This window comes from Sinocyclocheilus anshuiensis, unplaced genomic scaffold (assembly GCF_001515605.1).
Source record: "Sinocyclocheilus anshuiensis isolate Anshui unplaced genomic scaffold, SAMN03320099.WGS_v1.1 scaffold78, whole genome shotgun sequence".
Classification (NCBI taxonomy): domain Eukaryota; kingdom Metazoa; phylum Chordata; class Actinopteri; order Cypriniformes; family Cyprinidae; genus Sinocyclocheilus; species Sinocyclocheilus anshuiensis.
Genome location: NW_015544250.1, coordinates 2,598,690 through 2,614,064, shown reverse-complemented (window position 1 = coordinate 2,614,064; position 15,375 = coordinate 2,598,690). Strand labels below are relative to the sequence as shown.

The 15,375-nt window shown below is 36.8% G+C and overlaps 3 protein-coding genes across 3 annotated transcripts; all 3 read left to right on the top strand.

Annotated features, from left to right (window-relative positions):
- On the top strand, nucleotides 1-2,532 carry LOC107697939 (homeobox protein Hox-C6a-like). Its single transcript, XM_016498818.1, has 2 exons — nucleotides 1-923; nucleotides 1,524-2,532. Exons 1-2 carry the CDS (start codon nucleotides 521-523, stop codon nucleotides 1,823-1,825), a joined length of 705 nt encoding a protein of 234 aa, XP_016354304.1. The 5' UTR covers nucleotides 1-520; the 3' UTR covers nucleotides 1,826-2,532.
- Nucleotides 2,533-4,152: 1,620 nt separating this feature from the next.
- LOC107697940 (homeobox protein Hox-C5a-like) lies at nucleotides 4,153-5,742 on the top strand. Its single transcript, XM_016498820.1, has 2 exons — nucleotides 4,153-4,639; nucleotides 5,488-5,742. Exons 1-2 carry the CDS (start codon nucleotides 4,153-4,155, stop codon nucleotides 5,700-5,702), a joined length of 702 nt encoding a protein of 233 aa, XP_016354306.1. The 3' UTR covers nucleotides 5,703-5,742.
- Nucleotides 5,743-10,606: 4,864 nt separating this feature from the next.
- Nucleotides 10,607-14,821, top strand: LOC107697836 (homeobox protein Hox-C4a-like). The gene is made up of 3 exons (XM_016498688.1): nucleotides 10,607-10,618; nucleotides 13,653-13,905; nucleotides 14,426-14,821. Exons 1-3 carry the CDS (start codon nucleotides 10,607-10,609, stop codon nucleotides 14,797-14,799), a joined length of 639 nt encoding a protein of 212 aa, XP_016354174.1. The 3' UTR covers nucleotides 14,800-14,821.
- The last annotated feature ends 554 nt before the right edge of the window (nucleotides 14,822-15,375 follow it).

Below are 15,375 nucleotides of genomic sequence, written 5' to 3'. Positions count from 1 at the left end.
GATGAAAAAGCTCATTGTAAAACGCATGATTATAAGTGTAGATTTACCTTCACAATACACGTTGAGAAGCTTTGTACCGGCACATATAACAAATTAACTCTGTGATTAATGCACAAAAAGACATATTTCATTGTTCGTGTAAGTGCCTATTCTGTGTTTTTGTGTGTTTACTTAAACATTATCAACTGAAGCCACAAGGATAGGAAGCTGCAAGCTCGATATTACTCCGTACACCGCGCATTCAATTGGCTGAAAGTGGTCAGGTGACGCTGTCATATTGTCCTTCCATGAGCCAAGCCTTGGCTATAACACTTGCTTTGCGCGTCTTAACCGGAGACTGGAAATTAATATTATTGAAATCCTTCTGAAGTTCATTTGAAAGAGAGTTAGGAAAGCAGGCGGGAGACGTGTGTATGTGACAGAAGGAAGCAGACCCCAAAGCACAAAGAAAGAAAGTGTGAGATTAAGAGAGGGGAAATAAGATAGGAGGGTGAGTTGATGAGAGGGCGATAGGAAAGGTATGAATTCGTATTTCGCGAACCCGTCGCTATCGTGCCATTTATCTGGTGGGCAAGAGGTTTTGCCCAACATGCCACTGAACACGACCACATATGATTCAGTCAGACATTTTTCGTCTTATGGCACCACAGTAACCCAAAACCGGATTTATGCGTCCCCTTTCTATTCACCTCAAGATAACGTTATGTTTGGATCAAGTCGAGGACCGTACGAGTATGGATCTAACGTGTTTCTTCAAGATAAGGATGTGCTTCCCAGTTGCAGACAAACTAGTATGGGACTCAATGCGCAGAGCCACGTTGCCCAGGAGTACAACCTGGAACAAGCTCGTGCAGGAACACTGGAACAGAAAGGGAACAACATTCAGATCTACCCGTGGATGCAGCGCATGAACTCGCACAACGGTGAGTTTTTACTGAGACTTGGGACATACCCTGGTGGAATTGGTCTGTTTTACGATACGTCCTATCAACAGAGTAGCTACATTTTATGGCCTCATAAACCACTACTAAATCATCAGACTATAAAGCCCCCTTTTTCAGAGAGGGGAATCCCATTTGGCTACCTCCTTTAATACTCTAGTGCCAGAATTATTTCAAAAACTTGTGCAATAAGTGTGAGTGCGTTAGAAAAATATACAACAAAAAGTACATTTTACATGAGCATGCACTACTACGTTAAAATATAATTTAACTCTTCTGATGTACTGTTTGAAAAAACACGATAGCAAAGTTAGTTGAAATAAATGTTTAGAAACACTGAAAATCGAAATGTTACGTTTCGCGTTGCTTTGTGACTGTAATATCGGTTGAAATACAATATTTTGCCAAATTGTTATATTAGTTACGTTATAAATTAAATAAAAAAATAAATATGCAAAAAGTGAATTATTCCACCAGGATTTCAAACGTGTTTTTTAAAAATAAATTTAGATTTTAAATTTATAATTAAGGATTTCTCTGTGTGTGAATTCTTTAATTTATTTGCACTTTTCCCCACAACAGGAGTTGGGTACGGGTCAGACAGAAGAAGAGGTCGCCAGATTTACTCCAGATACCAAACATTGGAACTGGAAAAAGAATTTCACTTCAATCGGTATTTAACCAGACGCAGACGCATCGAGATCGCCAACGCTCTGTGCCTAACCGAGCGTCAAATCAAAATCTGGTTTCAGAATCGGCGCATGAAATGGAAGAAAGAGACAAATCTAACTTCTACTGTACCGGGGAGCGAATCAACGGATACTCCTCAAGAGCCCGAGAAGGAGACCGAGGAGGAAACCGAGGAAGCTAAAAAAAAAGATTAGGAAATCCATTTCTCGTTCTCGAACGCCTGTTAACTGCAACGTAACTACCTAAACTCTGAGAATTTGCAAATATTAATGCATGGACTGTATACTCTGCTATTCCTTCGACTGCCCCCTCCTCCTACGACCTGAATACCATACACAAGCTCTACTACAACACCACGCCACTAACATATACACACGTAGAAACAAATGGAGAGATTAAGAGAGATAAAGACACATGTTATCCACCGTAATGTAATTAACTTCTCTTTGTATTGAAAATAGCTCCTTACTGGCTGCGTGGTGACAATGCCACAGATGAACTATTTGTGTGGTTCTAGTATTATCATGTTGCTATAGGCTCGTAGAAATTACATTAGATTAAAATGTACTCGAATTTGATAAGTAGGCTACGTCTCCCCAACTATTTAGCCTCTAAACAGAACCCTAAGTATTCCAGAAGTGAAGGAAACTTCTTATATGCACATTCAGTTTTTTTGTGGATGCATATTTGTACAATGAAATAAGCACTGACGGGATGAACTATACTACCTAAATTCTTAATGCAATTTTTTTTCTGTTTCCTTAATATTGCCTTTGCCTCGTCAGTGTTTTGTTGTTCAAAATGCCGCTGTACTGGCACATTAACTTGAGAGAACTTCAAAAAATACATTTCATCATACTTGTAGTTGTATGCATATACACTTGTCTTAAAGTGAGAATCACACCCATATGAAAACAAACATATACCTTGTTACGCAATTATATTGTTTGTGTAAACTGTATATTATTTAATAAAATTTTTGAAAAAAAAAAAACTGTCTTAATTTTGACTCCAGCTTTGCGCTCTTCACGCATCATCAAGGGTTTCAGAATTGAGAAAAAAAAAAACAGGCTTTACACACTTGTTCGTTTTGAAGAAGCTTTTACGAAATTTTATTGAGGCCTACATATTTTTGTGAGTTTTTGAGTAATTCAAATCCAAATAACAAATTCAATTCACGGTTACATCGGAATTTGGTTTATTCTTTAATTGTACACATTTAACTACAGTTTAATTTGCCCAAACTCCAATCATTTGAATGGAATAATGCACCAAATTACGGTTAATATACCTAATGATTAATGTATGGGACGACTTCACAGGTTTCATAAACTTTAATTCAATAAATAAAGCATTGCTTATTTCATGACACAGCGACAATGCTTGATTGACAAAAACCTTTCTAACCACACTAACCACATTTGCTTTGCATAGCGGCATAACACTGAATCGGTTGTTCTGCGATAAATAATCACATGTGGTTTTGGGATGCCGCTGCAACAAATGCACATGCATTGACGCAGTGTATAGTCCGCCCATGATTACAATAGACAACTTCTCGAATTCTGAAGAAAAAAAGTAATACACACACAAAACAATCAAAAACCCAAGACATTACTGTGAAACAGGAGAAAGACATATTTGTCTTATAGCCTATGTAACTAATGTGATAATAGTATAGGCTACTCCATATTTTTCATATTGCCTTGTCATTTAATATGTCATAACATCGTATCGCATGGTATCTTGTCCATCATCTTGTTTGAACAAGTCTGGAATAATGCACCAAATTACGGTTAATATACCTAATGATTAATGTATGGGACGACTTCACAGGTTTCATAAACTTTAATTCAATAAATAAAGCATTGCTTATTTCATGACACAGCGACAATGCTTGATTGACAAAAACCTTTCTAACCACACTAACCACATTTGCTTTGCATAGCGGCATAACACTGAATCGGTTGTTCTGCGATAAATAATCACATGTGGTTTTGGGATGCCGCTGCAACAAATGCACATGCATTGATGCACACACAGTCTGTGTGTGTGTGTGTGTGTGTGTGTGTGTGTGTGTGTGTGTGAGAGAGAGAGAGGCCGCTCTGTCCAGTATTAGACGCCAGATGACGCTCTTGTCTTACGGTCTCGCCCTTTTTAGCCCGGATCCTTAGATGATTTCCATACCGAGAAGTTATCGGACACGTTTCCCTGTCTATCAATAACCTCCTGGGGATCAAGCCAATTTATGACTGGCCAGGAGCTGCACGTGATTCTATTTAAACATTCCATATTTGGGCATTACACGTCGTATCAAGAAAAAAAAAGGAAATGATTTCCTCCACCTATAAATCGTGCTCTTTTTTAGGACAAGCCTAACGTCCTCTAGAAATACAAATAAAGCCCAATAAACAAATAAAACTTCTAAACAACGTATGTACACTTTATTTGCTGATTTAGTCTCTGCCGTGACCGAGTGCTTTTTGTGAGTCTCTCCAGGTTATATTGTTTTGGAAAAAGAATGAGCTCATACGTTGGAAAGTCTTTTTCTAAGCAAACGCAAGACGCCTCCTCTTGTAGAATGCACACTTTTGGCAACTATGGAGCTCACTCTGAGTTCCACGAGTCCAATTACGCGTACGAAGGACTTGATCTCGGCGGATCGTTCAGTTCTCAAATGCCCTCCAACTCTTTGAAACGGGAGGCGATAAACACAACCGACCGTGCAAGGAGCAGTGCAGCAGTTCAGCGAACACAGTCCTGTTCAGCTCTGGGCTCTCGAAGCTTTGTAAGCACTCACGGGTACAACCCCTTCAGTCACGGACTGTTGAGCCAAAAAGCCGAGGGGAATATGGAAGTTATGGAGAAGCCCAGCGGCAAGAGCCGCACAGACGATATCAAAATGGAGACTACTTCGGCGATAAAGCAACAAACTAACTCGTCTCAGCGTCAGAACCAGTCGCAGCCGCAGATATATCCGTGGATGACAAAGCTACACATGAGCCACGGTAAAGTTACGTTTAAAGTTTGTTTTAGAAGAGAGGAAAACTGCACGCATCTCATCCTCCTCATTGCATCTCCTTCCTACCATGTTTTGTCGCTCCATATTTTTCCTCTTGAGTTTTATAGGCCAAACGCAGGAAATAATAAAACTAGCGGCCGTAAATTTTATGACAAAGGCATCTATTGCTCGTAAACCTGTCCTGTTACTGTGAAGAGGTGATCTCCGTTCAAATTTATGGAGAAATAATTGGTTAAGAAAAGCAAAAATAAAATAAAAAATAAAGATAACATGTAAATTTGCGTATTATCTCTTGGTTTAAGAATTAAAAGGCGTTTACATGTTATTTAAGTGAAGTGGGATTTTAAACGAATCTTTGCATACATTTACATTTTCTGGCAGTACTTATGTTTCCGGTTAGTTGCACTCTTCACCGCTGGAGTAGTAAAGCAAAGCAAAACTATGTCAAAAATGTCAATTTGCATCCTTTAAATAGTGAGGCATTGCAATCGCAGTGTCTCTTTTTTTGCTCAGCTCTTACAATATTTTGTGTCAGGACATGTTAGAAAGCTCGTGGCCTTCTCACAGTTATGATTATGTTTCATTACGTTTGTGTTATTTCTGTGCATGACTTCTTATTTCAGAATAAATAAATATTAGCGTCATACCACCTGTCCACTGTTTTTATTTTGGATTTCATAATGCTTGATGTTTTCATATTACATTCTATGGACTGTGTTTGGTGGCAACTTCATCAAAGATTATGAAAATTAATTTCATAGTAATATGCATGAGGACGACAGTCGATAAAATTTTACAAATAGGTAACCCAATATCTTTCTGATGCCACCTCAGAATCTGATGGTAAAAGGTCACGAACCAGTTACACCCGGTACCAGACTCTGGAGTTGGAGAAAGAGTTCCATTTCAACCGATACCTCACACGTCGCAGACGTATCGAGATTGCCAATAACCTCTGCTTGAACGAGCGCCAACTTAAAATTTGGTTCCAGAACCGTCGCATGAAGTGGAAGAAGGACTCAAAGTTGAAAGTGAAAGGAGGACTATAATAACGTGGTGCACGGCTTCAGCTTGAAAATAAAGGCGGTGTTAACTTGTACTGAAATAACAAACTATTTAAAATAGATTTTCTTGTTGACAACAGTTGATGTCTTTCATTTTTGAATATGTCCATATTTTCAATATTTATTGATAGGGCTCCATTCCCAGAGTGCTGGAGGTGCTTATTTGAATAATGTATGAGCTTAAACTTTATTTGAATGTGCTTTTACTACAATCACTTGTATCAGTAACTTACATAATATATCAAGGCCTGCATCCAGTTATGTTGACTTAAATGTAAGTGTAAATAATGTGGTGCTTTGCTTCAACATTCATCAACCTGCCCATTGCATTTTGATGGGACTTGTCTTTTTATTCATTGTACTTTGTCGTAAATACATCTATACAACTAAAATATCCACTCAAGGATGGTAAACCGCACGCCACGATGATAATGCAACAACTAGTGTCATAATAAACGCTGTGTATCATGTTGTCTGTCAGCCAGCAGCCAAATGGTAATTTTCTCTTGAGGATTATGTCTTTTAAAATACTGTGTAATCAGAACATTTTGCTCTTTTAGTGAATGTTTTTGGGGCTATTTTTTCAGATAGGTACCTTGACTTTTGTTTCTATACACTCTACTCTTGAGTAGCCTATAGGGTATGGTTTGTAAGGAGTGGCTTATTGATACCTCTCATACCAAACAAGCTACACGACCTACTTTTGTGTGAACCGCATTTGTTCTATGATCCATTATTTCTGTTATTACAACCGTTTGTTTCCGAAGTTTCTCTGCTAAGCCACATCGACAATTTTCCAGTCAGTAATGTATTATTAAAATAACAAGATTTAATTGTCAATAGTGGCAATATATCAGTAAGTTTCGTTAGTTCTGGGTTAAAAGCCATCTGTGTCCAATAAAACGTCCAATGTGGTATGATTGTAAATAAACTTGAAACGTAAAGAATATCCAGTTGTTAACGTTATTATTATTATTATATTTTGTCTGCTAAAGCAACAGGAACAAAACAATTAATCTTTTTTTACACAATGCATTTTTGCACTGAAGGCCCGTTTGATAACTCGTGACGGAAGAAGAAATCGTTCTACGCTAATTAATATGATTTTGATAAATATTCGTGCATCCATCGAGGACCAAGTCTGAATTTGTATACTTGCACTGATGAGACATGATTGAACTTTAACGCTCTGGTCACTTATTTACAGTAGCCCTTCAACGGAGGCACATAAAACTTTATGACCCCAATAAACTTTTACAGCACTTCCTCTCACCCATCAAACACTGACAACTGTTTCCTTTTTTAACAAATCGGCGGAAGTTTACACAAACATTTCAAAGTGACGTTTTGGCATACAGAACCCTCAAAAACAATAAGATAGTTTGTACACTTAATCAAATACTGTCAACTAAATTATGAAGATACGAATTGCTTTTCGAAAATGCATTTGCAGTGTGATACAACTGCGTTATTAATCGTACTTCGTGTAAAGCACATAATTAAAGACATTGAGAGTGAATTGCTCATGCTACTACTTCATTGATGAAATTTGACATTTAGATAATGAGACATATGCTAGTCACCCTGTGTGCCGAAATCACGTAATCCAGGCCCGTGTCAAACAAAGGACATAAGAGCGATGCCTATGAAATGCTCATTTTCGTCTGGCTTGTTTTACACGCAGCTCTTTTCCGCTTTACTGTTGGTTTGACATATTTTTAATTTAGTTTTTAATTAATTCCTTCTCAGCGCTCTCAATGTAGCCTATTTGAAATGCTATCGAACATTTTAATCTCCATATTTCTAAAGTTTATGAATGTTACCATTACATACACACTAATCTGAAAATAAAAACAGGCAGCTAGTCAATTTATACTACTGTTTCAAAAGCGCTTTAATTTTAGAATCGTCTCACTCACCTATATTGAAGATTCAATGTAAATTTCCATGCTTCTTTCAATTTCTACACTCGCTATCTTGACTGAAAGGGCCACATTGCGAGTTACTGTGGTTACTATGTTGCTTTTTACACAAACCCCTCTTTTTTTAGCTCTCTTGCCACGTATTTTGAAGTTTTGAGGGTTATTTATGCCAATTGCCCAAAGCAGGACCAGTGAGTGGTTCAGGAAGAGCACGTGGGGTCATTAAAGTGGGTTTTATGGCCTGCAAGACCTGACAAACCCTCAATATATTTACATCATATATAATGTTAACTGTCCGTAATCGCAGCTGTTGGCTAGTCTTATCTCTGAGAGAACGGCTTATAGAGCCTGTCAGTGTGGGTTACTCGCGTCAGGGTCTGTAGAAGTTCGACTCTCCCAAATGGATCCCAGGCGGTTGCAGTAAGTTAATAATCTTGTTTTCCTCTTTTTAATTAAATATGTACTTTCCTCCGCAACACCCTTGGGAATTAATCAAGGATGTAATTCAATAGTTAATGGGGAAATTGTGTCAAGTGATGCGCAAATGTGTCCTCATCTGTTCAGTTTTGATCAATTTCAAAGGTCTAGAATGTGCGTTTGTGCATTTGTATATTACTGTTAATTTGGCATTGATATAGAATTATTGTTCTGGCAGTAGATTCAAATCTAATTCTGTATATCATGACTCTTATGTAGTCAAAAACGTCTTGTATGCATCTTAAAAGCATTGTACATGTGTAAAAAGCTTTGTCTTGGATCGTAATTTTTATACACCTGAGTATTTGCGATCTGGTATCACAGAATGTGCGTATATACCCCACTTTTGGATGGTGAAAAGTGCTTAGTTTTTGCCTAGGTTGCGTATGTTTTGTTAAAAGTGAAGGTGAAGGACTGTGAGAAGCTAAGTGATCTTGTATTGGTTTGCAGATGAGAGCGCAGAACATAGATCTTTAGATCGGACATAATGTGGGGTCATGTGCAGGGCAGAGAAGATGTGGTGTTGTGTGGTGGGGTCATGTATAGGGCAGTGAGGATGGTGAGGTAGAGTCACATCATTAACCAAAAAAAAAAAAAAAACACTGAAATGACTCCAAATGGTTCAAAGGCACATTAAAAAGTATATTTTATACAAAGCATATGACTTTTTTTTTTTTACCACTGTTATTTTTCGGTTTTCAACACCCGGATATTCAGTGGTATTTATTTGACAGATGAGGCGCTACTTGACCATTATAATCATGGTATGAAAAGTTTAAGTCATATCTTACTTTATGATGTTGTGCTTGGAAACAGAAGAAGTCAGACTGCTTTGTTCATCCACAATGTTCTCTTTAATCTATGCACTGTGATATTTGCTGAGAAGAAACTCCACTGCCATCTTCATACTGCTGTGTTTCTAATCTGTGGAGGCCTGTGATATATTTTGAGACCTTTTTTAAATAAAAAGAACCAATGCCTCAGTTTTGGCATCATGAACTAATTCAGGCCATTTTGCTATGCAAAGGTTATACATGTACAAACAATAATAATGAAGGGAAAATTATGATTATGGTTTAAGGAAAGGACATTTAAGTTGAAAATACAGATATAACACTGTTTTATGAGGTTCTGAAATGTTGTATTTTTTGCAATGCAGCTGAGAAAAACAACAACGACAACAACTTTTGTTTCCAGTTGTAAGGCGGCTTTAATCACAGACTCTCAAGAGTTTTAATAAAGAAAACTGTGGATTGCAATTAATGTGCACTAGTTTTATGTCATCTACCATTTCAGTTCAGTTTACCGTTTTGTTAAACAACAAAAAGCATTCTTCTATTATCTTTGTTTAGGGTACCTGTAAAGAGAGACAAAAAAAAGTTACTCAGAATGTGTCAGAGTTGCAAATATTTCACAAAATTACTATGCACAGTTTCCTTATCAATCACTGATTGCATTTTGTGGTGTCTAAACATAGAAAACAATAGAGTGTAAAGACCTGTTTCGCTGAGTTCTGTCTTGTAAGGCTGCATCTGGTTGTAAATACTGCTGTGTTGTAAATTCCATGGCTTGCCAAAGTTCTTTCCTCCAGGCTCAAAGAAATACCTTTTTGTTTTGTGTGTGTGTGTGTTTTCCCATTTTATTAAAAACAGTAGGAGGGGTTTGTGCTGATATCAAATGTCATTTGTAAAATATTGAATTTGTTGGAACTTCAGTTAGTATTAAGTTAAAGTTGTTATTAAGTTAAAGTTGATAAAGTTGCTTATACAGGAATAACGGTGTGTAACCTAAGTGTAAGTCTAAGTCTATCTTATTTGATATTCTAACAAAAACATAGATTAAATAATCAAAGTTTACCAATTAATTGCAGTAATCAATCATTATTGTTGTGAGTTATACACATGTATGACTGCTTATAATATATGCAAGAATGTTACACAACACTTCAAAAAATACATAAAAAAGCAATTTAATAGCATTGATTCAATAGTCATGCAATTCCACAATCAATTTTTATACATTTGCATTCATATATCTTCCATTTTTAATATCCATACTTTATCCCAGAAATCAGAAATTGACTAATCTATAAATCTAGAAATATTTAAACAATTACAATTAAAAAAGTAAACTTTTTTTAATTGTTATTATTTATTTATTTTACATAGATGCTTTTCTCAGATTATGTTGTGTTCTTATTTATGTGTTTATATTCAGTTATTGTAAGAACAACCATGCTGACAAGGACATCATATGAATGTACTCCACTGTTTTTATCACATCAAAGCAGAAGTGTATAGCTAATATCTGTTGGTACCATTTTTGGCTCAGAGTAGGTGCAGGTGTTACTCACTCAAAAGATTGATCGAGGTGGATAATATTCCCTATTGTACACTGATTAGAATATTAATCAATATAATGTTAACTATACAGCATTTTACATAACATTTTTGTGAGGGTTTGGAAAATGGTTAGTCATTCAGAGAATAAATGGGTCATGTGGTGAGTACAGTGGTACAACCTGCAACCATCACATTTGCTATTAAAACACATTCAGTAAATGTCCACTGTTATGAAAAAGATAAACACTTTATTTTATAACAATTGTTGTACATGAGTGATGGAAACACTTAATACATTAAAATGAATTTGTTGGTGGCATTTATTATAAAGAATACATTTAACCACTATTTTTAATAAGCCCTTATGTGCATCTTTTTATTTGATCATTAAGTCTCTGAATACTGTGTCAAAAACATTAACTGCCAATAGGGGGCAATAGTTTTATATTCCTCTGTTTTCGTCTCAGTGCAGGTTAGTCTTGGTTCAACATATTCTTTTGTCATCTACCAGATTACTATCTAACTAGCCATTCAATGAAAATGGCAGCAGTTACATTCACTACATTGATAACTTTAGAAAGAATGAGTAAATGACAAGAGTTGAAAATCATGCCACTGCATGCAGAGTAACTAAAAAAGGCAATGCTTTCAATTTTGGAACAATTCACGATTTGTTTGTAGAAAGTTCCTGTTTGGACAAGCATTTTAAAAATATAGAAAACAGTACCTTTGTTCTCTTTGTGGATAAACTGTTCTTCATTCAGTGATGGATGAGCTGAATGAATGGGGAAAAAAATTGCAGTTGGTATTTGGACTTTTCTTAAAATAATGTCAAGATTATGTTTTATCAAGGAAACTTTTGGTCATGACATCATGCTGCATTTGCTACATTGAAACATTGGTATGTAATAGCAAATTACTTTAAAGCAGGAATTAGAGCTTATGACTAAACACAGTTTACATTTGGCTGAAATTATACCATAGTGTTTAGAAGTACCTTTTTGTGTACCTTTTTTTCCAGTTTTGAGCTTGTTTAATTGTAGCATTGAGTATATATATAAAACAGTTATGTTTCCCTCTATGTGTATATAATATCACCATACTTTTTAAAATTACATTTATATTCTTTTCTTTGCTTTAGTATTATGGTTAACATTCGGGTTAAATATTCTTTGCCATTGGTCTCAATGACTAACAGTGGCCCAACACTGTATGTGAATTCACAGTATGCATATTTTATACTTACCAGGATACTGAAGGAGTGCATGGTTTCCATCACAGGATTTCGATTATTTTAAATCTGTCTAACGTTTTATATTGTTAAAAAGGATATGCTTACATGCCTGAGAAGACAAGTGTTATTTATTTTTATTTTCTAAATTGCTTTTTTTTCTTTTTAGCGCATAAGGAAATTGTGAACGTGAGGCAAGGAGGACCTGCACTGGTAAGTATTTCCGTTATTTTCTTGTTCTAGTATAATATTCTTGTCCCATCTTGTTTCGCTGCGTATAAACACAGAGGGCAGTGTTCCCTGACAATAGCGGCGAACAGCTACAGCACATATGCCCATGTCTTAGTGGAAAGGAGCTGTAGTTTAAGCTGTTTGTCGTGCTAAGCCAGTAAGGTCTCTTTATATATATTTTTAATGTAGGCTAGACAAAAAAGTAAATGTATATACACATTTGGGGGAAAAAACAACAATTTTCTACAAGTAAACACGGTCTATTTATTTACATTCATAGGTGTTAAATAGGTGTAATCTAACGCCATATTTCAATATAAATTACAATAAAACTAAATTAACAATTACATACATTAAAATATAAATACAAAATGTTATGTGGAACCCGACTCACCTCTCTGTTTTAAGCATATTAAGCGTTAAAATAGTCATAAACAAAAATAATTTTTATAAAAATATAAAGTCATATAAAAAATTATGTAAAAAAATAACAAATAATAAATAAATAAAAAACGTATTTTGTTCACAGTGAACAGACGGACAACAAACTCAAATAAATTGATCCTAACTCAAATAATGAATCAATGCTGTATAATCATATTCATGATTTCTCAACAAAGAAACATTTCACAATCAAAAGTACGCATATAATTATATAAAACAAACTTAAATCTGACTTTAAATGCTTAAGAGCGCAAAAGGTTATAAATAAATAAATAATAGGTAAGGCCTGGTCCTTTTTATATTGTAGAACAGCTTAGGTCACGTGAACTAAAATTAACTCGATATTTATAAGGCAAGAATTATGCGCCCAAAAATGAAATCATTCAAAATTATTGCAAAGCGCATACATTAAATATCATATAGGCCTAAAATGTCATTCGTTCAAGAGTACACACACTAGATTCTGGTCATGGACAACTGGCATATTCTTCCATCTAAAATCCCACCTTCTTTATATAGAATTTTCTGCTGAATCCTATTCTATGTATCAGTCTGTCTGTCTGTCTGTCTGTCTGTCTGTCTGTCTATCTATCTATCTATCTATGTCTGGGGGGAATCACCTATAAATCATCAGGCAAATTCGCCGGCGGTTTTAGCTTTTTGGAAGTCTCTACATTATAACTAGTTATTGAGCTGGTGCAGGATCTGAGGCCATTTATGTGCAGAGGGAATTCATCGCTTTTCGCTCATCAATAACTCCTTGGCAGTGAACTACTGGAACGAGTCGAACACGAGGGGTGAAATGCGGGTCAGGCTGTCTAACTCATATTAAAATGCGCCCGCAACACTAGAGCAGTGCCGAGTGGGTGGATGGGGGCGTTTTCAAGCCGGTGGGGGTGGACCAAAAAAAATCCCTATCACATCTGTAGGGTCTCGAAGCAAAATAAAAGATTTCATATAAGGCAAAACGGCTGTTTCCGAGCATTTCATTTGTTAAAGAGTTATGTCCTGTCTGTTTGTTTGGTTTCGATGTATTTAGGGAAAACTTAAAAATTATTTCTTATTTTTCTCTGGTGGGTTGAAAACTGGATTTGAAAATGTGGGCTCTGTTGCTAATATATAGCCTGCATTGTTTCTACAAAGTTTTTATTTCTTTACTGTTTTTCTACTTTTCTTTGCTTGCTTTCCTTATTTGTTTCGTATCTGTTCCTGTTTAGATAGCTAAACTGGAGAGAGAAATGCAGGGCACGGTCTTGCAGGTTACCGGGCGGTCATATGGTGCTACCAGGAGCGTCCGTATAACTGTGCAAGCATCCCTGAGCCTGATACTCAAAGAGGACATGGACTGCCTCACGCGGGGCACCTGCTCGGAAAAGGGCAATCTGCCTCATGTGAGCCCCCACCGTTAACCCTGTCTCCTGCCACCCCTCCGGCTGCATCGTCCGCCTGCAATCAAGCCACTCCGGAGCATCCTAACAGCTCAGCTTCTGCCAAACAACCCGTAGTGTACCCCTGGATGAAGAAAATTCACGTCAGCACCGGTAGGCAACTTGAGTGTATTTCTCTTAAGCACTATAAAGCTCGCCCCTCATCCTAACTCTCTCTCTCCGTCTGCCTCACTCCTTTTTACACTCATCCCCTGGCCAGCCCCTGCTACGATAGGATAGAAGCCTTTGAAATGGCACAATTGAGGCGGATTTACGACTAGGCATTGGTAATTACACCCACCATAAATTTTATAGCCGAGGTATACTCTGGGCAGTCGTATCACCATGTGGCTTCTCTTGTTATGAGTGTGCGAGAGAGTGAGAGAGATCTGGGACCAGAGAAAAACTAAGCTTTATAATGTTGCATTAATAATTCAGTGCTGAGTCCAATGTGATTTTAGCCTTATTATAGAAAGCTAACTTTTAGATATTTTAGCCCACCCTCATTTCCTCTGTCGCCACCATTTCTCAATGAAAGACACGCTTGTTTTACCCTATCCTTCCCTCGCTGCTTCTTTTCTTTTCTATTCTGTTCTGTTCTTTCTTCCTTTCCCTTTGCTTCTCCTCTTTCCAGTGAACCCTAGTTACAATGGAGCGGAACCCAAGCGGTCTAGAACTGCTTACACTCGCCAGCAAGTCTTAGAATTGGAGAAGGAATTCCACTATAATCGGTACTTAACACGGCGAAGACGTATCGAGATTGCTCATTCCTTGGTCCTCTCGGAGAGGCAAATCAAAATTTGGTTTCAGAACCGCAGGATGAAGTGGAAAAAAGACCATAGACTTCCAAACACCAAAGTCAGATCCTCTTCCTCCACGGGCATTTCCTCCGGGTCCAACACAAGCTCAGCGGCTGGCGTTGTGGCGGCAGCTTCCACCACTAACACCATGTCAGCCTCCGAGGACCTCTCCGGAACCGAGCGTGGCGAGGATATTACAAGGTTATAAGAGAACTATTTCGAGGAGAGATGGGAAGATCAAATGACTGATTATTTATAAAATATAATATATTTTGTTTTCGTAGGTATCTTGTGCGTAAAGGGGGTTCCTTTAAGTCCACAGTTATATAAAATGCATGTTATATAGCATGGGTTATTGCGAATACCTATGGATTATTTTTTACGCGAAACAGGGTTTAATTTATCTAAAACTGAATCAATATAGTTTTTTTTAAGAGAAATGATTTGGGCGATGCAGGTTATGGACATTTTACTCAAATGTGTGGGCCTTTCTTTGCCCAGCTGCCAAGGTGAAGTGCACAACGAATCTATTTATTTCTCACTTGAGAGAGCTGGTAGTTTTTTTTTGTACTGTAAATGAAAAAATCTATCGTGGGTATCGATAGAAAAAAAAAGATTTTAAAACGTCTTTGTTTTCTTTAAATGTAAATCATGCTGTGGGTTATCTGTCGTATGGAAAGGTTAAGACTTTAAATTATCATTTAGTTTTTGTTGTGATGGCGTTGTGTTTAGGCTATTAACAGCAGATTGTTGTGAGATGCAATAAAACCAGTTTAGTGTATTT